Source organism: Rhopalosiphum padi, chromosome 2 (assembly GCF_020882245.1).
Source record: "Rhopalosiphum padi isolate XX-2018 chromosome 2, ASM2088224v1, whole genome shotgun sequence".
NCBI classification, from domain to species: Eukaryota; Metazoa; Arthropoda; class Insecta; order Hemiptera; family Aphididae; genus Rhopalosiphum; species Rhopalosiphum padi.
This window is the reverse complement of record NC_083598.1, coordinates 40,976,082-41,002,495: the sequence shown is the minus strand read 5'-3', so window position 1 is coordinate 41,002,495 and position 26,414 is coordinate 40,976,082. Positions and strand designations below refer to the sequence as shown.

At 25.7% G+C, this 26,414-nt stretch overlaps 2 protein-coding genes and 1 long non-coding RNA gene across 6 annotated transcripts; all 3 read left to right on the top strand.

Annotated features, from left to right (window-relative positions):
* Positions 1–258: 258 nt before the first annotated feature.
* On the top strand, positions 259–26,414 carry LOC132920100 (uncharacterized). Of its 3 annotated transcripts, none has more exons than XM_060982181.1 (3): positions 259–668; positions 19,309–19,561; positions 24,699–26,414. In XM_060982181.1, exons 2-3 carry the CDS (start codon positions 19,319–19,321, stop codon positions 25,083–25,085), a joined length of 630 nt encoding a protein of 209 aa, XP_060838164.1. In that variant the 5' UTR covers positions 259–668; positions 19,309–19,318; the 3' UTR covers positions 25,086–26,414. The 3 variants fall into 3 exon arrangements, with proteins under 3 accessions (XP_060838164.1, XP_060838163.1, XP_060838165.1); XM_060982180.1 differs by lacking the exon at positions 259–668 and adding an exon at positions 8,265–8,413; XM_060982182.1 differs by lacking the exon at positions 259–668 and adding an exon at positions 18,584–18,781.
* Positions 9,244–17,671, top strand: LOC132920098 (uncharacterized). Of its 2 annotated transcripts, XM_060982175.1 has the most exons (10): positions 9,244–10,978; positions 15,127–15,348; positions 15,475–15,684; positions 15,753–15,815; positions 15,897–16,007; positions 16,117–16,299; positions 16,468–16,617; positions 16,716–16,966; positions 17,057–17,216; positions 17,414–17,671. In XM_060982175.1, the coding sequence occupies exons 2-10, from the start codon at positions 15,153–15,155 to the stop codon at positions 17,539–17,541; spliced, it is 1,452 nt and encodes a 483-aa protein (XP_060838158.1). In that variant the 5' UTR covers positions 9,244–10,978; positions 15,127–15,152; the 3' UTR covers positions 17,542–17,671. The 2 variants fall into 2 exon arrangements, with proteins under 2 accessions (XP_060838158.1, XP_060838156.1); XM_060982173.1 differs by lacking the exons at positions 9,244–10,978; positions 15,475–15,684; positions 15,753–15,815; ... (4 more) ...; positions 17,057–17,216; positions 17,414–17,671 and adding exons at positions 11,319–12,948; positions 13,220–15,065 and having other exon boundaries at positions 15,127–15,241.
* LOC132920101 (uncharacterized) lies at positions 19,569–21,295 on the top strand. Its single transcript, XR_009660693.1, has 2 exons — positions 19,569–19,922; positions 21,085–21,295. It is a non-coding gene; the product is annotated as an uncharacterized LOC132920101 (long non-coding RNA).

Below are 26,414 nucleotides of genomic sequence, written 5' to 3'. Positions count from 1 at the left end.
AAGTTTGGCTTTTATCTATTGCCCAACTGTAATAAATAATAATGTAAATTAATTTATTAAACTAAATAATATGTTCAGTGGTTTAAAATTAAAATACGTACGGTATCTCAAGTAAACAAACGCGCACAATAATATGATGAGTGATGAGTGATATGACATGTTTATTGTGGCTTATTGTTTGGTGGAATACTGATGAATTGAACATACCTATTATTAACCCATATTATGATAAAATAGTGTATTTCTCGGTATCCTTGGTGTGACATCTTGTTCAAGTACCTGATATTTAACCCGATCCATCGGGAACCGGATTCATTGAAAGTGGCATTGGAATAGTTCGGAATTAAAATCGAATAACACGAGTGTGTTTTATGTTATTTTATGGCACTACCTATTTTTCTTTAGTATTTTCAGCGTTATAATTAAAAAATAATAATACCGTAGGTAACGTTTTTAGTTTTTTTTTTAATACCTGTACCTTTATTCCATAACTATTACGTGCAATATTATTTTGAACATCTGTAATCAAAGGATTTTTTTACTATCGGTGATTTATTATTTATAACGATATAAAATATAAAAGTAGGTAGGTACATATTACATACATGAAAGAAAAAAAGATTGAGCTAGATGTCGGGACGTGGAAGTCAGAGCAGGCGTATGACGTGGTAAGTGTACATGAACATGACGTGCTGTTAAAAAGCGTATAGGTAGGCATATTAATTTATAAATTATAGTTATTAAAAATCATTGCCAGTCTTTCGAAAAATTATTTTAAATTTGTAGGTATTTATCTAAGTTTTAAATTAGTAATAAGTACAAAAAGTGATTTGAATATTTATTAATAATTATAGTAATTTTACTAAATCATCTTAAAAGTCCGCAAGTATCAATGAAAAGTGGATTTTTTTTAAATCAACTTTCACACCATCTCTTAACACCTGTGATATATTATTTGGATTAATTTGATGATTATTTTGTTAAATCGTTTTTTAGAGGTTTTAGTTTTCACGGTTGAAATCATACGACATAGCTACGTAAAATTCTATCTAAATAGTTTTTGTCAAATTTGTTGTTTAAAAGCATGAAAGTGAGTAGTGATCTTAATTAATATCTTCGTAACTTAAGAGGATTCTAGATACTCTTGAATGTGTTGTCTTCGTCTTACAAACATACATGTTTACATAGCAAATTTGTGTTTTATTAAATCATTGCTTTTGAACCAATTGTGTAAAAAATTACTTTTAAAGTAAATTGATGAATTGATCTATCATCTAAGTTGATAATTAATATGGATCTGTGATTGGGCACTTGATTTTGTCTATATTTTAATTTTTAAGCTACACATCCTTAATTTGTAATATACCTTTATATTTTAATACTCATCATAACTTGTTTAAAAATTAACGCTTTCCACCAACGCTTTAGCACAAACAATATTCTTACCTTTAAATTAGGCAATAGGTCAATTTATTCTAATAATAAAGTTAGGAACACGTGTTGTATGTTTGTAGTAAAACAAAGGGAGACAATGCGAGGGTAGCGTCCTCTTAAAGAGAAATTTATTTTATAAGTGGAAAATGTCTTAATAAAATAAAATATTTTTATTTTGGGAAATAATTTAAACGGATTAAAACACATCCCGATTAGCCTAGCTTTAACTAAAATATTGATATAGATTGACTGGTTATATAGTATTAAGTATAGGTATATTCATCCTTGTTCATAGATACGTTTGTTGAATCCTCCAAATGGCTTGTTGAAAAATAGCGAGTATTTTTTTTAAATCAATTATTCGGAAAATTTATTTGTTCACGTAATTCAATGCGATTCGATCTCAAACGACATACAGTTTAATGCGATCTGCAGTAAAATCGGACGACGTAAGACTGTATTCGGATAGGAGATGAGATTAAGATGTTCCATTAACACGAGCAATAGATAGGTTATCTACTAGGTACTTATATAGATGGAGAAAGGCTCCTAGCATAATCTAACAAATCATTCAAATACTATATAGGTTATTGGGTGTGTACCAGTTGCTCTCAAAAGTATCTTTTTTTATAACATCCCCCCTCCCAAACTACCTAGAACAGAATGCACCAGTTTCCTACAACCAAATGTACCAGTTGCCTTCACATATTATTATATACCTACCAACATGATAATACTAATACGTAAAACAGGGGAGGTAAATATGTAAATAATAATAATATTTTTAATAAAAGTATTAAAAATACAATTATTATTAGCGACATACCATGTAGTTTGTTATGAAAGTAAAATAGTATAAGATGATACAAAAATTGATATTTGCAATTATATATAAAAAGATATGTATAGATATTATAATTTGTAACATAAACAAATGCAAATAATAAATAAATAATATAAAATGATAGGTAAAACTTATAAAAATAGTATGATTAGGTACAATAAAAGAATAAATACAATAATTAAAATTATACTTAGACGCGTCTAAAATTACGCACTCTGGTAAAATACTGTTTTTGTATCAAGTGAGCTATTAAAATTTTTATTATTTTTATATAGGTACTATGAATAGTGAATACTACGATTACCTATTATTTACATATTTATCACCTCTATTTTACGGATTGGTATTATAATCATGTACTTGTATGTATATATAATAATATGTGAGGGCAACTGGTACATTAGTTGGGTACACATGAATTGCGTACTAAACAGTGGCGCCCACCCCTATTACTAGATGTAGCGGTCGCTACACCTTGAAAATAAGGGGAGGGTAGGTACTAGGTAATGGGTATAATAACATAAAATAATTAACTTGAAATATGTTCATTATTAATTATTTTTATAAAATAATGATAATGTTATTGTATTTTGTTCATGCTTTATATTTCGTAAACCGTTTGAAATAAACAGTAAACCACCTATACTGTATACTATTTACATAACACTCGAAAATAAATTTTTATTTTGAAGGTTTTAATGAATTTAAAAATATAATGCCTGTTACATATTGGTATGAATGTATATTGGTATATCTCTTTAAAAATGAATACACCTTATTCTGACAAAACACAGATTATATTGGTTGGTACCTTAATATTTACTAATATTATCAATTAAAATAATATGATAAAATGTATAAAATAATATTATTTTGACTTTTGAGTTTATAAGGGGATGGGTGGGTGGGTAAAATTATTTCTTGCTACACCTGAAAAATGTATCTTGGGCGCCACTGGTACCAAACTAGGAAGAAGAACTTTTTTGAACGAATTATCTCCCGGGCGTAATTCGTGTTACTTTTTCATCTACAGTTAATTATTGTAAGTAGCTCCTAAAGTGATATATCCATAATAAAGATATGCCATGTTATATAAAAAAAAAATTGAAATTGAATTGTAAACATATAATAATGTTATAATAATATAAATTATAAATCATAATCAATCACATTAGTTAGTTAGTTGTTCTTTGTTAGTTAGAGCTTTTTTCTGCCCATAATTCCGGAGAAAATATTGAATTTTCATTTATGTATGTATCTACTAATTACTAAATAGTTAGCACTTAGCAAACTCTGGTTCTAGGAAAGATAATTCAAACGTAATTTTTAAGTACTTGCCTATTTCATCATTTAAGATATAGTCTGAAGCCAAGCCTAGTTCATGTATTTTTCTCCACCAATATTTTTATCGAAAATATTTAAAAGGCGTATTCCGCCGCGTTGTTCGTCGAACTAAAATGCATTTGTTTATTTTTAATTCGATGGAAAACACCGTTGAATACACAGCGTTCGAAACACGGCGAATACACTGCGTATAGCTCCGGCCTAAAAGTGCAAATTACTAAAAACAAGTTTTCATACAATAATTGTGATGTTAATGATAAATATTTAATTATTATTATTTTTTAAACAATTTAAAAATATCAAAATTAAAAACAAATTTTAAAACCTCTGTAAATCTAAAAAAAAAAAATCTGAAGTGGAAAAGGTAACAAGAATTGCGTCCGGGACGCAATTCGTTCAAAAAGGGTTCGTCTACCTGTTTTGGTACGCAATTCGTGTACACCGCATTAATTTGAGGGCAATTGGTAATTCGGTTGAAGGCAACTGGTACATTTTTAAAATGTCACTAGATAGGTACTTACCTAAGTTGAATTTGATTTTAGTTAAATTGTTTCGTTAGTGGTAGACCAATCTTACCGTGGCTAATATTTTTTTCATCAATATAATATATTATAATATCGTATTTTAAGTAGATATTAAATAATAACATAATATTAAATAGTTTGGGTCAAACCTGAAACCAAGATATAAATCTATAAACCTATAAACCTATGTTAACTTGTATTTATTTATGAGTACGGCCGTCGGCCATTTACATTGGCCATTATGTACACGTTTATTTACAATGACTTATATTATTATTACATTATTAATTTCAACTATTTTCTATGTTTTATGGTTCTCTACAGTCTACACTAAAATATATATCTATAATAGGAATCATTATAAATATCTTGTGGGTACCTATAAATAGTATAATTATTATTATAGACCTATTTTAACGATAAATCCATAACCGAATTAGAGACTTATTTAAAGGGGAAGTGGTATCAGGCAGTACATTTTTTAGAGATTAAAGTGTAGCAAAATTACCGCATACAATCAACAATCATCGTTCATTGTTATTTGTCAATCAAGAAACATGACAAACGTTTCATCATACTGAAATTCCATGTAAAAATCAAGATTATGTCATATGTGTAATTTTCGTTATCATGCTTGGTAAAAATGTAAAAAAATATTATTGATTTGGTCACTCAAATACTATAAAATTACTTTATGTAATGTATGAATTGTATTATATAGTTAATACATAGAGCCATAACTTTCTAAGTAGATTGCCTGCTTAAGGGCTTTTAACACCGGATAGTGCTACTGTATCGCTCAAAATCAAAATTATTTATTTAAATTTATGAAACTAATTTTTACTAATTATGATAGTAACCAACATAGTTATTTTAAATTAATAATCGTTTTTTTTAAATTTAAAAATATTTTGCTGGTAAAATGGTATATAAAATAGATACACGATACACATACACGTATAACTAAGTGAATATTATTAAAATATTTTTCTTATATCTTATTTTCAGTTTTGTTATGGTTTATTGTTAACAACTTAACAACTATAAGTATACATCAGTGGTTCCCAACCTCTTCTATTCTACGCCCCATTTGTAGATTTTCAAAAATCTCGCGCCCCCTCCTATAAATTGAAAAATATCGATTACCTTTTTTTGTGTACTTTAAAAATAAATTATACAATATTCGGAATTACTACTTTTTTATTGATGATAATAATTATAAAATATAAATAATAGTAAAAAATAAAATGTAACAATCAATTAAGGTGAAATATTATAGTAATAAATTAGTATAAAATATTATTAATAGTAAATAAAAAATACATAATGAAATTAATTTTAATGTTAATGCTGACAACACTTTTTTTCGACAGTTTCGTAATAATTTCTCACGCCTCCCTATAGCAATGTGTACACGCTCCCCAGTTTGGGAACCAGTGGTATAGATTGTCATTGATGCATATTTTTTATTAGGTATTGCTTTGAACTTTATTTGATATAATTTAATAATTTTTAATATTTTAAAAATAATACATATTAAAATGATTGGAAAACTAATTGACGCAGCTTCTAGAAAATTATCCATAGAAAACATTTTGTTATTTTTAAAGTTTTTAATTTAGTCACTCATTTTATGATAAAGATACCTGAATATTTGACATGTAGATATTAAATGTAAATTATTTGTAAGTTTTTATTTTTTGCAAAAATTTTGTAATCAAATAACTGCTGATGACAATTTTTTTCCACGGAGGGTGAACAAAGTCGGCATCATCATAGCTTTATCTGTATCATTAATACTTACTCAAAAGCCGTCTCTATCATATTCTATCCAATTATATATATATAATATATTATTTATAAAATAAATGATGATAAATTATCATTAGCTAGGCTTTTATGACCCTTTATGTGCATATGTCTAGACTTTATTGACTATGATTTAGAAGAGTAGGTAATTTATTTATTTATTTGGATACCTATCATTAATTTAAAAAAAATCAGATCGATCAAATACTATATTTTAATTTAATATTATATTATTTTTAGTTTTTAATTATAATTTACATGATATTACTTTCACTCATATTAATCAAGTAAAAGACCTTGGTATATTTTTCGATACTAAACTAGGTATTTTTTTCCCATAATATTATTACAATAATAATAATAATAATAATAATAAAAAGATCTATGCTGGGTCTTATCATGCGAAATTGTTCCTCTTTTAAAGATCCTCTCATCTTTAAATGTCTTTTCACTTTTATTCTCAAGTTTCATTTAGAATATGCTTAAATTATTTGGGACATCAATAAAATTGGTATTTCCAATCACATTAAAATGGTTCAAAATACATTTTTTCGATTTATTGGTTTACTACCACGAGGACTCCTCTTTCTTATTACGATAACCTGTATATACATTTTTAAAAGAGCGTAGGAAGTATTCTTATATTATGTTAAAAAAAAAAAACTATTTAATTACAAAATAGATGATTCTTATTTATTAAGTCCTTTAAAATTAATGTTCATAATACTAGAGACTTGTTTATTTTATATAAAACATACTTCCCTCAGTTACACACTTAACTCTTTTAGTTTCCTATTAATATTCTATTAGTGAATGGTAACTATGTCAATTCTAAATTTGATTTTTTTTTATATAAAAATATTATTATATATCTTATATATATTTCTATTTTATTTTAAAATTAATATTATTTCTATTGTATTTTTCTTGTTACTTGTTAGTACCTATATTATTAAGTTACCCTAAGTAAAAAATGTTCAACTTGTTGTCACTTAGTTATAAGTTATTAATCGAATATTGCATTTTATTCTGTAACTGAACCTAAGTCCGTGATTTACAAAATAAATAAATAAATATATTTATATATTTATTATTCCTATTGAACTAATTAAAACCCAAGTTAGGTTATACCTAATCTTAATTACTTAACTATAAGTTATACCTATATTAAATTTGTTTTTTTTTGTAATTTCCAATTAAATTTTAAAACCATACAGAGTAACTTCGCACTTATATGCTTATTATTAGTTCTATAATAATATTATATAATCATATTTTTTTAAACAGTCAATTTAATATTATATTTTTATAGTTTTGTACGAGTATTGTGTAATAGGGGTGTCACTGGGTTATAGAGTGGATTTAGGCGTTAGCAATCGTTTCGCAGTTGGTACAATATCTACAGACTACAATCTATATAATATTATAATATATTTATATGTTTTATTTTATGCGAACGAGTTATTATAACTCGTTCAACGAGGCCTACGTGCATTTTTTTCGAAAATCTTCCAAAGCCAATTTCTTTTTATCTAAATACGCAATGTTTGATTTTGTAGTTTGCATGTTTTAACGTAGTGTCTATCACCAATACCCAGTTAATCCGGCTGTATTTTGACATTGAAACAACTGATATATTTTTTCGATTTCACAAGAAGAATACCTACTTTTCGATGTTATACATTTCGCACAGGGTGAGTGTCACGCGTGTATCAGCCGTTGGTGTCGATCGACACGATTGATCTATACATAATATTAACACGCATTATCCGACAATGACGAACACCCTATACAGCGCTTATGTAATATACTAATATGCTTTAGAATAGTATATAACATACTGTTAGTGTTACAATAATGATGACGATGACGATGATAATAATGATAATTCGCCGTGGTTATTGTCTATTATTATCTGGAGTACCTAACTTTTTTGTCGCCATTTTACAATAGTATCTGTCAAGTAAATACAAAATACATTTATCAACTAGTAAACAGTGGTAGTCGAGTGTTGTATTATTGCATATATCATATATGTATGTATATATGTATGTACATGTGTGTATCGTGTATAGCGTATGTATGTATTTAAGTACGTATGTGTGTGTATATTTTAATAACAATATTATAAAAATAATAACCCATGACTTATTATTCGACTACAAGATTGGTAAACGAGACTTAACGATGGACGATTAACGCGAACGTATTAAATTCGAATCCTCGTTAGTCATTATTATAATATCTATATAAACATTATTTTAAACATATTATTGTAACACCAATAAATAGGAGTTATCATTATATATATATTACTTTATATAGGTACATATATACACATTACATAGACACTCGCGCGTTTGTGGGTTTCAATCCTGCATGTACTCTTCTATTTTGTTCCGTTCGCGAGCGCACGACGTACATATATACGCGTTATTAATTTATTACGGTTAAAATGGTAAGTGTATCCATATAATTTATGATTATTATTTTTCCTTAAAGTTTATCACTCTTAGATTCCTTCTTAGATCGTTTGTTTTTTACGTAAATATTCCGTTTATATACCTATATATATATAGAAGCTGTTAACAATAATAATGCATATATCAGCGTATAATATATATAATAATAGTATATACCTATCTACCTATAGGAAGCCAGTGTACAATAGTCAATTTATTTTTAGGTTAAAATAGACTTAATAGGCTAATGCGACTAAGGACTAATAAGTGTAACTGTGCAGACATGACGTACGCGCATGATAACCGCTTTAATCGATTTAAATGAATTGTACTCAATAATGGAATCTGTAAAAATTACATTTTTTTTTTATGAATCATTTTTTATATTGCTTTATGCATGATATACGTATATTAAATGATTATATTATTAATTTTCATTACGACTATTTTAATAGTAATATAATCCCACATAGCATTTTGGATGATGATTGCATTTTTAAAATATATTTTAATCATCATAAAGAAAATATTTCCCTGGATATATTTTGAAAATGTGTTAAACATATACTGCATATAATATTATTTCTAAATGATTTACAAAATATTTCAAACACATTTCTTGAAAATATTTTAAGATAATCATAAAATATACGTTTTAATAATATTATTGCCCGTGACAATAATAATGAAATATATATAATATATTATATATCGTATCAACCACCTAAAATTAAAAATTATATATGTATATAGTATATATATGTATATTATACATGTTTAATCAATTTAATATTTAAACATTTAAATTGATTGCATTGTATATTATTGTTTAATATTTTTACTTTTATTTTTTTGTCTGGAGGGAAATTATCTTATATTATATGGAGGGGGCGTCCTAGATTCATTTTTACCTCATATGTATGTACATAATAATAATAAGTCATAATTTGAATATTAATATTAATATTATTGACATGGGCGCAACTATAGAAACATATTTATGGGGGGGCTAAAATTGTATCAGCAGCACAAACTCTGATAAATAATATTTTTAACTAAAATATGATAAAAAAAACTAGGAGGCTATACAGATCAATTTGAGAAGGAGGGCTAAGCCCCCGGGCCCAAAGCCACCACATAATTACGCCTATGATTATCGACGTTATTTGCCCCGGAGAAGTTAACAGAAATAATTAGAAATATATTTAATTAATCAACAAATAATAACGAGTACTTATAGCTTTTTTATAATATATGAAATTAAGTTCATGATGGTTTCTTTATATTTTTATGAGTTGGTTTTTTAATAATTATTAATTAAAAATACAATTATATAATAATAGTCTATATAAAATATATTAATTTATTGTGAATATAATTATTAATAATATAATTTTTTTTATGAAGGAAGATTTTCTTAGTGTACCACAGCTGGTTGAAAATCGCCGGTCTATATATAGCAATAACATAATATTTATATCTTGATATAATATTTATGTTACAATATAATCATATCTATTATAGTCAGTCTTAAAATTTAATATTAATACTTATAATTTATAGATTCATATTCATTCAATTTAGATAACAAAAGAGGGTATAAAAGAAAAGATTCTTATATTATATTAATCTTGCATTGAAGGGCGGTAGAAACGAAGCGGTGTTTAACATAATGTTTATTGCCACAGCACATATTTTGCCGTGCCGTTACGGTATCGCTACAACGAATTTCTGCCTGGTCGACTATCACTATATACGCGTCGACATCGACCAATGGCGCTCTGTTTTATTATTATTTTATATTATAAATATGCACTCATTTGACTACAATTAGTCATATATTTCCTTTAACCCTAAAAATTTGTTATGATGTACATTATAGCATTGATTAAATATATATTATATATTTAATCAATGATTATAGTAAGATAGACTAAATAGAGACAATATATGCGGGTATGGCGGGTGCCGGGTGGTAAATTTATTAGACGATAATATTCAGTATATTATATATATATTAGTATTATCATTGATTATAGAATAGTCCATTTTATAATCAATGGTATTCAGTCTTTCAGTCTTTACATTTCGGAAAAATTGAAATAATAGATGTATTTTTAGACCAAATACACCATTCAATTATAGTAACGTACTAATGTAATCACAATAATAGCCAGAAGAAAAATCAAAATAATCAAACGACGCTAGCAAACATATGAGACATTTTAAAGAGATTATAATTACATCTGTGGTGCGAAACGTTACGAAACGTTCTTTCATCAGTTTCATCTTTATAGCCGTGTGCCTGTGTTATGATTTTCGGCCACGGAAATACTGATCATAATAATAATAATAATATTATACGACATTTTGTTCTATAAATAATATAATAACATGGTTTAGTTATTGGCATAATATTATTTTATACTCTGTGTTATCGGTGTTCATTTTGTATTTTTGTCGTGACGTATGTGCAAACTATCTCGATTGCCGTGCTGTTTTTTTCTGTTTCTTTTACTAATAAATACCTAAACAGTAAACTCAAGACCACAATAAATAAGGTAAGTTATAACTTGTTCATTTTATTAGATAGGTATAACATTGACTGCCGTGTGACCGCCGGCAGTCATTTGTGTAATTCTCAAATTGTATAGGTACCTATAATACATTGTATACTTGTATGACTACTGGTGTTCATGTGACCGTAAATTAATAGGGTTTTAATGTTTTAAAATATTAAATTTACTATTGAACTTTTTCGAATGAAATTGTAATAATTAATAATTAATAATAATAATGTATAAATTAATTTATAATAATAATAATAATAATAATAATTCCTAATTAGGAATAACATAATATGCAACATAATAATTTTTGTGTGACCCCTTTTAATATTATAAGTATAGACAATTAATACTTATTTTACAAAACTTGTACCTTTATACTTTACATTATCAAAAATAATCTTACTTTTAAAACTGAACTGTATAGGTATAATAACTGAAATTAACTGTATATATAATATATACTAGAGTACTAGACAAATATCTAATATTATACCTAATCAAAGTATCTGCCAACCATGCACAAAACATTAAAACACAATTCACATATAGGTACTATTACTTGTATTATATTGATCTAAAAATATACAATTTATAAGTAATGTAAGACATTGGACATAGCTAGGTAATAAAATAATTCTTTTAAAATTGTTCTAAAATAAATTACACTAATTGCTACGAGATAAAATAATAGACATATGATATCCTATCAAACATATAGGATTATTCCATTACTATTCTTAAATTAATTAATTAGAATATTATATTGGATATGATGATTTTATAGTAATTATTGAAGAGTTTAGTTTCATGGTTTCTATATAGTAAACCTACTATTTAACTGCTCAATTTTATGTATTGTACCTAATATAGAAATATAGAAAAAGAAAGATTATTTACATCAATATTTTATATTAGTTATTATTAAAAATGTATAGTAATTTTTTAATTGTATTAACAAATCAATTTACTTATAACGATTGCTTTTCTTTATTGTATACCAACTTCAAATAACTTTTTATACTTATAGTTTACCTATAAGAATTTGTTTTAAAAATTGTGAACTAATGAACCTCCACATGAACATAATATTATGTTTAATGGGCGACATTTTCTTCTTGAAGAATAAATAAAAATAAATACATACCAAATTTAACATAGTACAATATAATATTTTATTGGTAGGAAGGTATAATGTTAAACTTATTAAATCAATTATTTAGAATGATTACCTACTTCAAATATTTAAGTTATTTTATTTGAACTACTGGATGCATTATATAAGTATAAGTTAAGTATAAGTTCGAACTTATAAATTACTTATCTATCTAAAATTCTAAAGCTTTAAATAAGATGTTAATATAATAATATTGTATGTTGATAGCTGAATAATATGATTAGCTACCCATAATATTATAAAAAAAATTATTGATGGATAAAACATTTAGAAACTGTTTCATAACATAATTAATTTAAATTTTAAATGTAATAAAATAATAATACAAATAATATAGGTAATGGCTAATTTTGTCAATGTTTGAAAACAAATTATTTTTTGAGCTTTTGTGAAAATACTTGTTAAAAATTTTTAACTATGCGATGAGCAATGTAGGTACTTGAACAATATTTGAAAATTTTCTTTAGGTGCATATGCACCTATCTTATTTGATTATGGTTTGTTGACACATAGAATTGAAAATTTTGTTAAAATCATGACAAGTGAAAGAACAAAAAGGAGAAGAGTTAAGGAAGAGCTAGAATCTATGCAGTTTGATCTTAACTTTTCAAAATTGCAAAAGAAAAGACAACATACTTATTGTAAAGAAGTGAATGTGAATGATGATTTTATTACTAATAATCTGCATAACAAATACTATGAAGAAAACATCAGTACTCCAATATGTAATAGTTATAAACAAAATATTGAAGAAAATTGTTTCAGTCCTGGAACAACATTTTGTAATGTATATGAATCATATTATAATCATAGTTTATTTAGGATGGAGTTTTTAAACAAAAATATATACCTAAATAATAATTGACACTGGTTATATATCGCTTATTATCTGGCTTATTACATTACAAAATTACACTAATAACAAATCTTACTAAAGGTAAATACAAATTAAATAAAAGTTATAAACTGGCTATATAGGTGCCAGGTGACAATAACTCCATCCTACTTTTAGGTATTTTACCTACTATTTTATTATCTTTAAACTTTTATTTTAATAGTTTCCTGAGAATAATGCTGCATTTAATGAACCAATTGAAACTATTAATGAATGTGATTTATTCAAGCGTAATTTGTGTCAGTGGGCAGTAAATTTTAACATAAATCATAATGCTTTGGATGGATTATTGGTTATTTTGAAAAATGTGTCAACATTATCACAACTTCCTAAAGATTCACGTAGTATTTTAGATACCAGAAAAATGAACGAGACACAGTGCTTAACTACAATAAATCCTGGTTTATATTACCATTTTGGTTTGAAATCAGCTATTTTGGAACATTTTAAATTTATTTCAACAAATAATATAGATGTTATCAAAATAGTTATTGGCATTGATGGCTTGCCAATCTCAAAAAGTAGTGCAAGTCAATTATGGCCCATTTTGGGGTATATACGCCCATTCAAGAATTCTGTGTTTCCAATTGGTATATACTGGGGCCATGAAAAGCCTGAAGATTCTAATTTATATTTAAAACAATTTTGTGTAGAAGCTAAAGAGTTATTGACAAATGGAGTTAATATTAATGGAGTGATTTTTAAAGTTTTAATCGATGGATTTTCTCTAGACGCCCCGGCTAAGTCGTTTGTGCTAAAAGTCAAGGGTCACAGTGGTTATGATTCGTGCACCCGGTGCATAGAAGAAGGCGAGTATTTGAAAAATAGATCATGTTTTCCATACACAGCAAGTAGTGAAAAAAAACGCACACATGACGACTACATCAGTATGAAATATGAAGAACATCATGTTGGGAATACAATCTCAATTTTATCAGATTTACCTGGTGTAAATATTGTTGATGCATTTGCGTTAGATTACATGCATCTTGTTTGCATAGGTATTATGAAAAAATTAATCCAATTATGGATGAACAAAGGACCATTGAACGTTCGTATACCTAGTTCTGTTGTAAAAATAATATCAGACCAATTGGTATCATTTAAAAAGAGTGTCCCTTGTGATTTTTCCCGAAAACCCAGGGCCTTAAATGAATTACCAAGATTTAAGGCCACAGAACTGCGTCAAATCCTTTTGTATACTGGACAGGTCGTTTTCAAAGACAGCATAAACAGCAACTGTTATATGCATTTCATGGCACTTAACATAGCTATGACCATATTATTAAGTGATAATATGAAAAAAAAGTACATACATTTTGCTAGAAATTTACTCAAATATTTTGTTCAAAATTTTGAAAATCTCTATGGCAGACATTTTATTTCGCATAATGTTCATGGGCTTTTACATATCTCTGATGACTATACCAATTTTGGCCCTATCGACAACATAAGTGCGTTTCCTTTTGAAAATTATATGAAGTCCCTCAAAAAAATTATAAAAAAACACGATAAACCACTACAACAAATAATTAAAAGATTCTATGAACAAAAAAATGTAAATACTCCTAAAAATACTAATACAGAAATTATTTTTAAAAATGAACACACAAATGGACCTATGTTAAATGATTTAATAGCACCACAATTTAAAATTGTCCATTTACTTAATACAAAAATTAAAACAACATGTATAGCTGATCAATTTATATTAACTATAGATAATAATATTATGAAAGTCTTAAACATAGCTCATACCAAAGATACCAATGAAGTAGTTTTTATTGGGAAAATATTCCAATCTAAAAAACCATTTTATGAAGAACCACTAAGCTCAGATACTTTTAATATTTATATTATTGATAATTTATCTAATGAACTATGTTGGATTCCAATGAAAAATTTAAAAAAAAAGGTTATGTTATTGGAAAAATGTAATGAAACAATAGCTTTGCCTATTATACATTCAATTAATGATGATTAAACTTATAAAAAAAAAATTTTCGAAGGTACTTAGTTTAATATATTTTTTTGTACTTAACCTAAATTAGTTTAATTTTATGTTTACAGTTTTATTTTGTACATTCAACTTAAGTATGACTTATCATATAGTAATATTCAAAAAAGAAAATGCAGTTGAAGTTGTACCATCTCATTGGCTGTCAAAAGATGGAATTACTTGTGCTTGGCCACATAGAAATTTAGATCCAAAAAAACAGATTGAAAAAAAAACAAACCCTAATACATCAGATTTTAATTGGTATGATGTTCGTATTTTAGCAAAAGATATTGGTAAGTAAATTTTCAAGTGTATATAGTAGTTAATTTGCAATAAAAATGTCTAATTAATATTAGGTATATTTTTATTTATAGTTAGTTAATACTTAATTATAATATATTGCTTTAAAACGGTTTCAGCAAGTTTAAAAGATGCCAAAATAAAATGTAGTAAAGCAACTTTTACTTCGGATTTATCAGAAAATGAAAATAAAGAAACTAGAAAATTTCGATGCAAAATACTTGATGATGATGATAATAGTTTTCATTTAAAAAAAAAAAGAAAAAATCTTTCCGCACATATACAACCGCCAAAACTATCTAGTCCTCCCAAATTAATTGCTGATACAGGTAAACAATAAAAATTAAATTAAACATGGTTATTATAATATAATGTTATATTTATAATTTTTTTTTAGACAATTCAGATTATGATGACTCTGATACTGACCGTACATTTGGTCTTCCAATTATGAATTCATGTAAGATAAACAAATTATGATTATTATTTGTTATTTAATTACAGTATTACTCATTTAATTAACTTTACTTAATTTTATTAGGTATTAAGAAGTCTCCAATAAAACATTTTGAAGTAAAAATGAGTGATAAGCAACAAAACATGTCAAAAAACAATATTTATCGATCTCCTTCTCGAAAGTTATCTCTTGATGGTAATTAAAGTATTATACTTCAATGAATACACATAACTAGACAGACTGTTGTGTTTGCTAACTACATATGAATGAAGTTATTTATATTTTTATTATCATTATATTTTAGGACCAAGCTCAAATATTATTAAATTAAACTCACCATCATCAGGAAAATGGAAAGTGATTGATATTAATAATTCAAGTTCCACTAAGTTTTCAAGAAGAAAGCTAAATTTTGATTCAATGTCACAAAACATAAATGGGAACTGTAATAGTAATCGCCGTGTCAGTCAGTCTCCAAAACATTTTGGTAAAATCAAACTTACATTATTACATTTACATAAAATTAAAATTATACATTAGTTATATTATTAAAAAATATATATACATCAATAAATTTATTTTTAATCTCTGTTTGTATAAATCAAAAAAAGTTTCCTTGAATTATAATTATGTACTTCACTATTATTACTTTCAGAAAACATAAATACAGATTTGCTTAAGTCCCCTACAGGAAACTGGCGCATAAATGATCATAATATTGATGATGTTGCTACTACTCAAGTTGATTTTAACACGTCACCCATGTCTTGTAGTCTTAATACTAACGAAGTCTTAGCTATTGATGGTAACAAAATAATTAAATAATTTGCATATTATTCAAAATCATAATGTAACTAATTTGTGAAATGTATATAAAATTGAATATTATTAATAATTTTTCAGGTTTAAAAAGTACTTTAATAAATTTGACTCGTTCTATTACAAACATCAAGTATGATATGAAAAATTGTATGATAAAAATTGATAGGATTGAAAATATGTTGAGTGATATTCATACAAATCAAAATAAATCTTTCTCAAAAGAAGTTAATTATTTTGTCAATGAAAGTATTTATAAATTCCCAATGACAAATATTGATGAGCTGAATATGTTTGAAGAAAAATTAGGTGACATAGAATTTCGTCAGAAAGTGGTGGGTTTAATAATTTATCTTCAATAATTTTACATACATTTAATAAAAATTTTACTAAAAAATTGTAATTTTTTTTTTATTATTTTCCAGATACATTACTTGAGTAGACTAGAACGTGAAAGTGTTTCAGATATGACGCGACAAATAATGTCCAAGTTATTTCATAATAATTTGTTATCAAAATTTTCGTATGCAGGACAAAAACAAAAAATGGTCTTTGCTACTTTACATTCCTGTTCTATCATATTTGGTAATTTTTTTTTTTTTAAACTATATAATTATTATAACTTATATACTAAATACTGTTTATAAATATAAAAATTTGCTGCTATGATGAAATTGAACCATTCAGATTCTGATATTAAATTCAAATAGAACACTGCAGGTGTCATAATTATATTATACTGCCTACATAATTAATAAAACAAAATATACTTAATATTTTAGAAACTGTAAGAATTGTACATAAACATCGGAATTGCACTGATCAAGAAATATTAAAGCCAATGAAGTTTTTCATGGCAAATGCAAAATTCAGAGAAGAGAAGAAACAACAAAAACATCACTCTTTTTAATTGTTATTATTCATAATTTTAAATGTTTTATTTTATAAGCTAACAATAAGAGAATTGTCATCAGTATAGTTACTAAAAGAAAATTGTAAATTACTTATAATATACAATTAAAAGTTTATTTTAATTCTAATATTGTTTATTATTATTCTTATTCAAAATATTATTTTTAATATTATCTAATTTACAGTACTATTATACAATAGTATAGATAAGTTTATTGGGTTTTATAATGATAATTCTAATATTAGTTAGTATTTGAACTATATAATATAGTATAATGCACCATAACAAAGGGTTAATTCATACATTTTAATCAATAAATGTTTAAGTAATTACTAATTAATAAATATTTTGAAGTTATCTTTAAAATGATTATAAAATATTATCATATATTTTGAAAATATCGTTAACAATATATTTTAAAAATTTAATTATGCAAATATTTTAAAAATATTTTAAAAAATATTTTGAAAACGAAATAAAAATATTTTGAAGACTATTTTTTTCGGCCAAAAAATATTTTCTAATTATTTTTAAAATATATGTTGATCATTAAACGATGTTTTATAAATATTCATTATTTTCTGAAAAATATTTCTAAAATGATTTTAAAATCACTTTTTGTTATGTGGGATATTATCAAATGTCTTTTAATATATGCTACTAAATGTACCTATATATATATATATGATGATAATAATAATAATGATGCAATTGCTATTGACACTGGTGTAAGACGACGTTTATTATATAGAAAATTAAATGTTCCACTCTCTATAATATAATATAATATATTGTACTATCTGTTTATCTACAGTGCAAATATTTACTGACGTTTGTGGTTCTATATTTTCATAGATTCTGAGTGAAGCAAAGAATGCTAGTTAGTGATTTTTTTTTTATTATTCCTTGATATAGGTTCCTATTGTATCTTTTCATGAACACTTTTTTCAAATATCATAAGAAGTGTTCATAAATTATTTAATCTACTTATAATATATTTAAAGAAAACAATTCTTTTCTAAATGGTACATTACTGGAGTTATAACTTTTAGATTTTACTCAAAAGTTAGGAAAAAAATTACAGATGTCCGTCGAAAATTTTTGAAGAAATGCCACCTGTCAGTGGCATTGCTCGAACTGCTCAACTCGGAATCGTTTCTCGATTGCTATGATTTTTCATCTTAGATTTTAAATTTTTATGTAACTCTACATCATCGAGACGAGCGAAGTAAAATAGGTATAACAGATCTCCGTATCGGTATTTAAAAATAAATAATAATATGAGAACTACTTTTAATGTCATTTTTACTAAATAAAATAATATTTAAAAAAATACAATATAATAATATAAGACAATACGAGTCGTATATGGGCGCGCCGCTTTCGATAACGTTCTATATAGCCAATTGAATAATAATAATAATAAAAAGAAAGTAAACGTATTAAAATTATAATTAATATGATGTAAAAAATGATTTATATTTGGTTGATTACACTTGGCAATTTTTCGCACAAGTAGCACAATATTTTGTTTCATTAAAAATTAAAATATTATTTATACACTTAATATATTGTTATAATAATACTTATATAGGCAGGTACAGTAAATATTAAATCGACATACGACGTGGCCGTCAAATTATTTTTCATTGAAACAAATTGTATCGATCCATTTTATCCACCGTACCTGCAGTATATAAGAATATCATTGTGTTTAAATATAATATGCTATATTATCGTGTATGTAATTTTTGTCTTTTATAGAACCGCTGCCATGGTTGACGCAGTTTATCGCGGTAACATCGACGAATTGCTGTCTGTGATTAACCACCTGAAGAAATACATAATCGCATTCATAATCGTTCTGCTAGTTCTGTTATCGGTGTTTCATTTCTCCAAGTTTTCAGTACATGTCGTGCCGCTGATCATCGTCACGTTAGTGCTGTTGCCGGCCGTCTACTACACGACCGTTCTCGTTCTGAAGTTTAGCACCAACGTAATTGCTTCGAATCAAGCCGTGAGTATGATTAAACACGGGTATACGTGTTATAACATCGTAGTGTGTGTCAGCTCTGGCCAACACCGTACACAGTAAACTGGCTAAACTGTACGTAATATTATGCAAAGTATTTCAAGGGTATTCATCATGTACAACACATAATATACTGCGCCTATACGATAGGTCGTTGCTTGTTTTTGTTTATCGCGGACTACACATACTATATTGTGTGCAGCACATACGATAAGACAATATATTATATCCGTTATATCGTAATATTTATATATCTGTATTTAATTCGCTCCAGCGCCGTAGTCAGCAGTAAGTCATTATGCTTTGGAGGCTAGGGGATGGATCATTGGACATTTTTTTTAGAAGAGTAAGAATTCATCAGATTTTTGATTTTTTCATTGGCTAATTGCATATTGAAACCCCACATCTTTTCCACTTTTCAAAATATTATACTCCGGCATTTTACAATTTGTTTTGAACTGGGTAAATAATTGCATATCTTTTAAACATTTTTAGAAAACATTGTAAAAAATATTATAAAAAGAAAAAAAAGACCGTGGCACATTTTATTGTCCCATTCTGCACTGAAAAATCATTATCAATTATAATATATACTTAAGCACAGTATCGTCTAATAAATTAAAAATTTAAGCTAGATATACATCTTTATACCGAAGGACCTTTCTTCTTACAATATTTCGTATAAGAATATTATAAATGTATGGCTGTAATAGATATATTGGATTCATAATTCATAGAAATTATTTTAGTGTAAAAAAAAATTAAATTGCGTCATAATCAGACATTATCGTATTTACGTTTATGATTATAAGTTATAACTAGCTCATATATTTATAAGCCTATAGATATTATGAAAGTTAATTTTCGGAAGAAATTTTTTTTTAATGCATTTCAATAATCTTAACCACCAAAAAACGGTGAAGCGTTCGATATAAAATTGACATCGATGACTTTACTGTTGCCTATACACTTTTCCTCGTATTTTTCAAAACAAATTTCCGTTCGATTGAACTAAAATTAAAAAAAAAATGATACTATTTCTTTTTAAACTTACTAAAACTGCAGCGTTATTACACTTAAATACATACATTTATATACCTAATATAAATGCTCATACTTACAAAATATTTTGTACATTTTTAGGAATACAAGTTATGTAAGTATTCAGATACATTGTTATATACAACCGTGAGATATGATAGAAAAGCTATCGATACTATAGTAGTTATAGTACTATACTACTGCGAGTATATCAATTTTATTAGATAGGAGAAAATTATGTATCATAACTATTTAATACGAATAATTTACATCAGAGAACAAACATAACTAGTCTGAAATTAAAAATAACAGGTTAGGCTGTTGAAATTTAAATGTAGTTAGACTTGTGTGATTATGGAAATATTCGATCAATCCTTTCTATTGAGAAATCAAAGTTACGATTTTGTTGTTGTATTATTTTATCTTATTAGTAATTATTTAAACTCATTTTATATTTTTATTATCAGGTTTTTAATTTTCCACAAATATGGTTAAAACGACGCAACATCACGGCGTTTTAAATACGAGTGAATATGAGTAGCAGGCACGTACACAGAGGGGTTTTTTGGATGTTCAAACCCCACCCCACGGAATACTTAGGTTTTTGTATGATTATTTACTTACATCAATGTTTGTATTTAAAAAAAGAATTTTAAGTATACTTAATTTTCATACAATTTTTTTTGTATATTTATTAAAAAAAGTTCTACTTTTCAATAACTGATTTTCAAGAATACCCCCTAACAATTTTTTCTGCGTACGTCCCTGATGAGTAGGGTTGTAAATGCGTACGTAGGTATATAGTTTTATATTTTCAACTTTCAAGTGTAAATAATATTTATTGATGTACATTGTACTAATTTCGAACGTCGTATATTGTTGCATATTTCATTAGACTGATATTAAAATATTATGTCGTTGAATAATGATTTTATTATTTTTGTAGAAAATTGGCGCATAAGTTGGTAATACTGTTTGCGTAAAATGTTTTGACAATTCCTCGTAAGAATTGTTGTTTTCTCGGTAATGTATAGTTTGAAAATTTTGTTTTTCACCATTACAGCGAAACTACTGCAGAATACAGAAGGTTTACACAAGTTATGTTTGCAAAAGCATATTTGATCAGCACAGTCGTTATTTTGATATTTCATACGTATTTTTTTTTTATTTTTTTTTTAAAATCAAAATTATTGCAATTTTATTTCTTTGGTTAGATGCATTTTACGTTCATATTGTTGATTCCAAATTTAAATTCCTATGGACATTTGGGATATTTAGCTAATAGCTATATTATACATATATGATATATATATATACAATTACACAGAGTTCATTTACGAATTATACTTATAATATTGTTACATATAAGTATATAACTAAAATTTTTATTTTACCTACATGAGGCTAATAAAATAAATGCTCGTTATATAATAATAATAATAATGAGGCTTCACGGTTTAAAATAATACAACACTATATTATTACAATATAATACTCCTTATTAATTGTTTCCAGCTTTTCTATTTAATTTAATTGCGAAAAAGTATAGGTGTATTTTATTGAATCCAATTGATTTGGTTATACATCCACTCGTGTATAACAATAGTCATTATTAATGTAATAACACATCAAATTTTCGTATCATACTCATAAATAAACGCATATATCTAAGAATTTTCCATAGGTATGTAAAATATAGAATGTAGAAGTATATGAGTATACTAAAAATTGTTAAAAAAAAGTCTATAATAAGTCTATCATATTTTATATAATATTGTTAAGTTAATCGAAATTTTGAGGGGTATCTTCGTATCATTCCATTATGGTATTGAATACCCGGTCAAGGAATTCTAATAACATACTATGTAAAACGTATAAGCTATGTATAAACTCGTATGACTGCAATCTAGGGGCTAGGAGAGTGGGATAAGGCCCCACATATTTTTTTACATTTATAATATAAGAATTATTAAGTTAACTCGAAATCATTTATTGAAAATGTAAGGTAGGGCTTTCCTAACATACCGATAACTTAGTGCTTTGTACTTTCATTATGGTATAAGTATGATAGAGGAAATATCTACAGTATCGTTTCTTGATTGTAATTCTAAAACTTTTCTTATTCTAATTTTATTTAGAACATAGAACTCGTTAAATTCGGTTAGTATGTTATCATCGCGTGTTTTAGTAGGTATGTGAAAATTATCGTTACAACAAATTAATTGAATAGCCTTTAAATTAGTTTTTTAATTATAATGTTTTTCGAACAATTATTTCTTTTTATAGCTGTCATATACAATAATTATATGTGTACAATTATTCACGAATGTGATTTTAATTTCTCGTCATGGTCTCCGCGTCTATTGTAAATTTTGTTGTTAACTTTTTAATAATATTGATTAGTATAATAAAATTGATTTACACTTTCCATTATTTTTGTTATAAGTAATAACTAATAAGTCTGCGTTTATACTTTTTCATATATAATGGTATAGTATGCAGCAACCATTTATTATACGTACAATTTATATAATATAATATAGTCATTTTAAACACAAGTGTTCACGCTTGTTTTTTAAATGGTAATATTTCAAACGTCACGAGTATTTAAAATTCTGTAAAAACACGAACATTTAAAACTACTAAGAAAACTAATCCATAGTATTTTTTTAACATTAATTTTTTATTACACAATCTATAAAAAAATATTTTTACAATAAGTGTCATTGTTGTAGGTATTTAGTGGGTTTAGTATGTACTTCAATGGAGAGACTTTCCAATGAAGGCATTTTGGTAATCCATATAAATTTAAACTAATGACCCCGTATACATGTAAATTGTTAAGCAAAATTTCGTATGTAATAGTTTAAAACATAATGGGGTTTTTTTTAGTTTCTATTAGCAGTGTAATATAAAATAATGATTAATTAGTTTTTTAATGAATTGTGTATATCTTGTTTTTTGTCTATCATTCTATTTTGAAGCTGATAATCATTGCTTCAATCTCAAACATTTATTGCTTTTTTGTTTTTATGATTTAAAAAAATAAACAAAAAAAAAAAAATAGCAAGAAAACAGCAATATTTTATGTGTTACCATTTTTTTGGCAAAATCGATTTTATTTAGTATTTTAATTCAAAGAGAAATTATTTATTTGACACCATATGACATTTGTCGAGACGTAAAATTTATAACAAATAGTATTGGTATATTAATAAGATTGTACGTAAAAGGAAATTAAAAGTATATAATCGCAAAAACATAAAATAGAATACATTCAATTATGTTTAAGTAAAGTAATAGGGAGACCGAAAATATAATATAAATTATTAAGTTAGTGGAGCATTATCGTATGGTTACATTTTATACGTTTAAATTTTGTTTGCGTTACAGTAGATACATTATAGCACATATTTTTAAATAAAATTATTTGAATTTTGTAAATATATCTTTGAATTCTGAACGCACAAAAACATATCTAGGCATATTATTAATTATGTTATAATATAATATAATCTGCAGTGATATGATAAATTCAGCAGTAAATACTATTGCTTGAAAATCGAAATTAAGTAGCTACTTATTGATTTAATTTTAAGTATATAATTTATAGTTAGTTATTATTTAAATATTTTAAAATATAATCATATAGTTGACTATTGAATTTATTGTTTTGAATTTAAGTTGATACGATTTGATATTTTTATTATATTATATGAATAATTGCATATTAAATGCCTAGAAAAATAATAAAACTAAGAAGTGCAGGTTTTAGAAAATTAATTGTAGAAGCAAATTTTAAAAATAACTTATTTCTTTTAAGTTTCTAAATTAGAAAATTATTTTACGATAATGAAATTAGAAGATTTGAATGTATGATATAAAATCTAAATAAATAAATGTCATATTTTTAAAGGGGGGAGGTAAGGGTGATATACATAATACGTTAAAACTTTAAATACTTCTTTGCAATTACAGTAACTTACTCGATGACTCTCGAAACCTACTAAACAACAAGAGCGAGCTCTCCGAATTTTTATATTATTTACTCGCTTATATTAAATATATTATTATTTTTTAGGGAGAAGTGTCGACAATGAACTCTAACAACAACCAACAAGTTTTAAAAACTCCCGATCTCCCGTACCCAAACAGCCCGACCCCACCGCCGACGTACGAGGAAGCAACGCGAAATGATCATTACTATCAACCACAATCGTGGTTGCCTTCAACTAGCAGTGGGTATACCAGCAGTGACCAGTCAACAGTACCCGCTGTTTTCAGTGTCGAGTATCAGTACAACGATACCATGTCAAATGTCCATAGTGGAAGACCAGCTACGACTAAGGCTACAACCATACCCAATCAGATTCAAGACAATTATACGTCGTCGCACAAGACAACGATCCAAAACATTCCCAGTGTGACCATAACTTTGGACAGCGATCAACATCAAACTGAAATTTAATAAAATAATAATAGCTGTGAGTCTAATATCGAGTGTCCACATTCAAATTTATCGGAAATTTAGGATTATTAAGACATTCAAGATAACTAAGATAGACCGAATCATTTGGATTGTTAGGATAATCTAGAGAATTTGAATAATTGGATTTTTCAGCTCTTAAAGCTTTTAACTATTAAATTATTTAATTGCATTATTATGATTATCTAGGCATCATTTTTAATATTCGTCAAATAATTATTTGTAAAATCGTTTTTGTAATGTTTATGATTCTGCATAAGTAGTTCATAAATCATAAGTAATTTTAATTTGATCAAGTAATTAAATTATTGAAAGTATAAATATATTAAGTATTTGGATACCAGGATATCAGAATATCCAACAACTTATAAAATCCAAATTATTTCATAGCATTAAATGAAATTTAATTATTATCATGATATTATAATTTATAATATATTGTTATTTAGTTTAATTTAAATTATTATTATGATTTATGTACAATATAATTACTATTGTAAATACTTATCGTTGTTTTAAATAGAATTTGGACGATTCGAAGATTGTTATGATTTTTTTTTTAATATATAAGTAAATTAAACATAATTAAAGTGTTTTAAATTAATAAATTATGTGATTTTAAGATTTTAAATATTATGCTCAAACTTCAAATTAAATTAATTATAAAAAATAAAAAATTAAATTTTGGAATAATTTATTTGTTTAGTGTTGATATAACGCGATGGTAATTGCAATTTTTGATATGCTTACAATACTGCATTTTAATATTTTGATATTATAGTCAATATTTATTTTAATTATTATTAAATTACTTGTATTACTTCATTGACACATAAATTAAGTAATTACAGTTATTTGAGTTATTATTATATGGGCGGTAATCCTTTTTTATATAATTTTGAGTTTTTCAATATTTTATATAAATACCAGTAAAAAAATGTATTGCTGGGTTTATAGGTAGCAATTTTAGTAAAAGGTTCCTCATTAGCTTTTTTACTTTTAAAAAAAATAAAAAGTTTATTGGAAAGTGACATTTATTTTTTTATGATCGTTTGAAGTTAAATGTTTATGACATTGGATATTCACCCATATAATAACTATTTCTTCTTAGACAATTTTTGTTTTTTATTATAATTCAAAAACGAATAACTAAAGATACTTAAAACATTAACTAAATATTTATATGATCATTTTCTATGTATGATACAATTTTCAAAAATATTTCATCTCCTAATTATTTATAGACATTTGTAATTATTGTAATCATGATTTGTGTTTTTAAATATTAAACAAAAATCTCACGACTCTTAA

Coding starts and splice junctions, on each gene's coding strand:
- LOC132920098 (XM_060982173.1), top strand. CDS start 12,697: ATGACAAGTGAAAGAACAAAAAGGAGAAGAGTTAAGGAAGAGCTAGAA. Junction 12,949..13,219: donor CTGGAACAACATTTTGTAAT/GTATATGAATCA, acceptor TTATTTTAATAG/TTTCCTGAGAATAATGCTGC.
- LOC132920100 (XM_060982181.1), top strand. CDS start 19,319: ATGGTTGACGCAGTTTATCGCGGTAACATCGACGAATTGCTGTCTGTG. Junction 19,562..24,698: donor TAATTGCTTCGAATCAAGCC/GTGAGTATGATT, acceptor ATTATTTTTTAG/GGAGAAGTGTCGACAATGAA.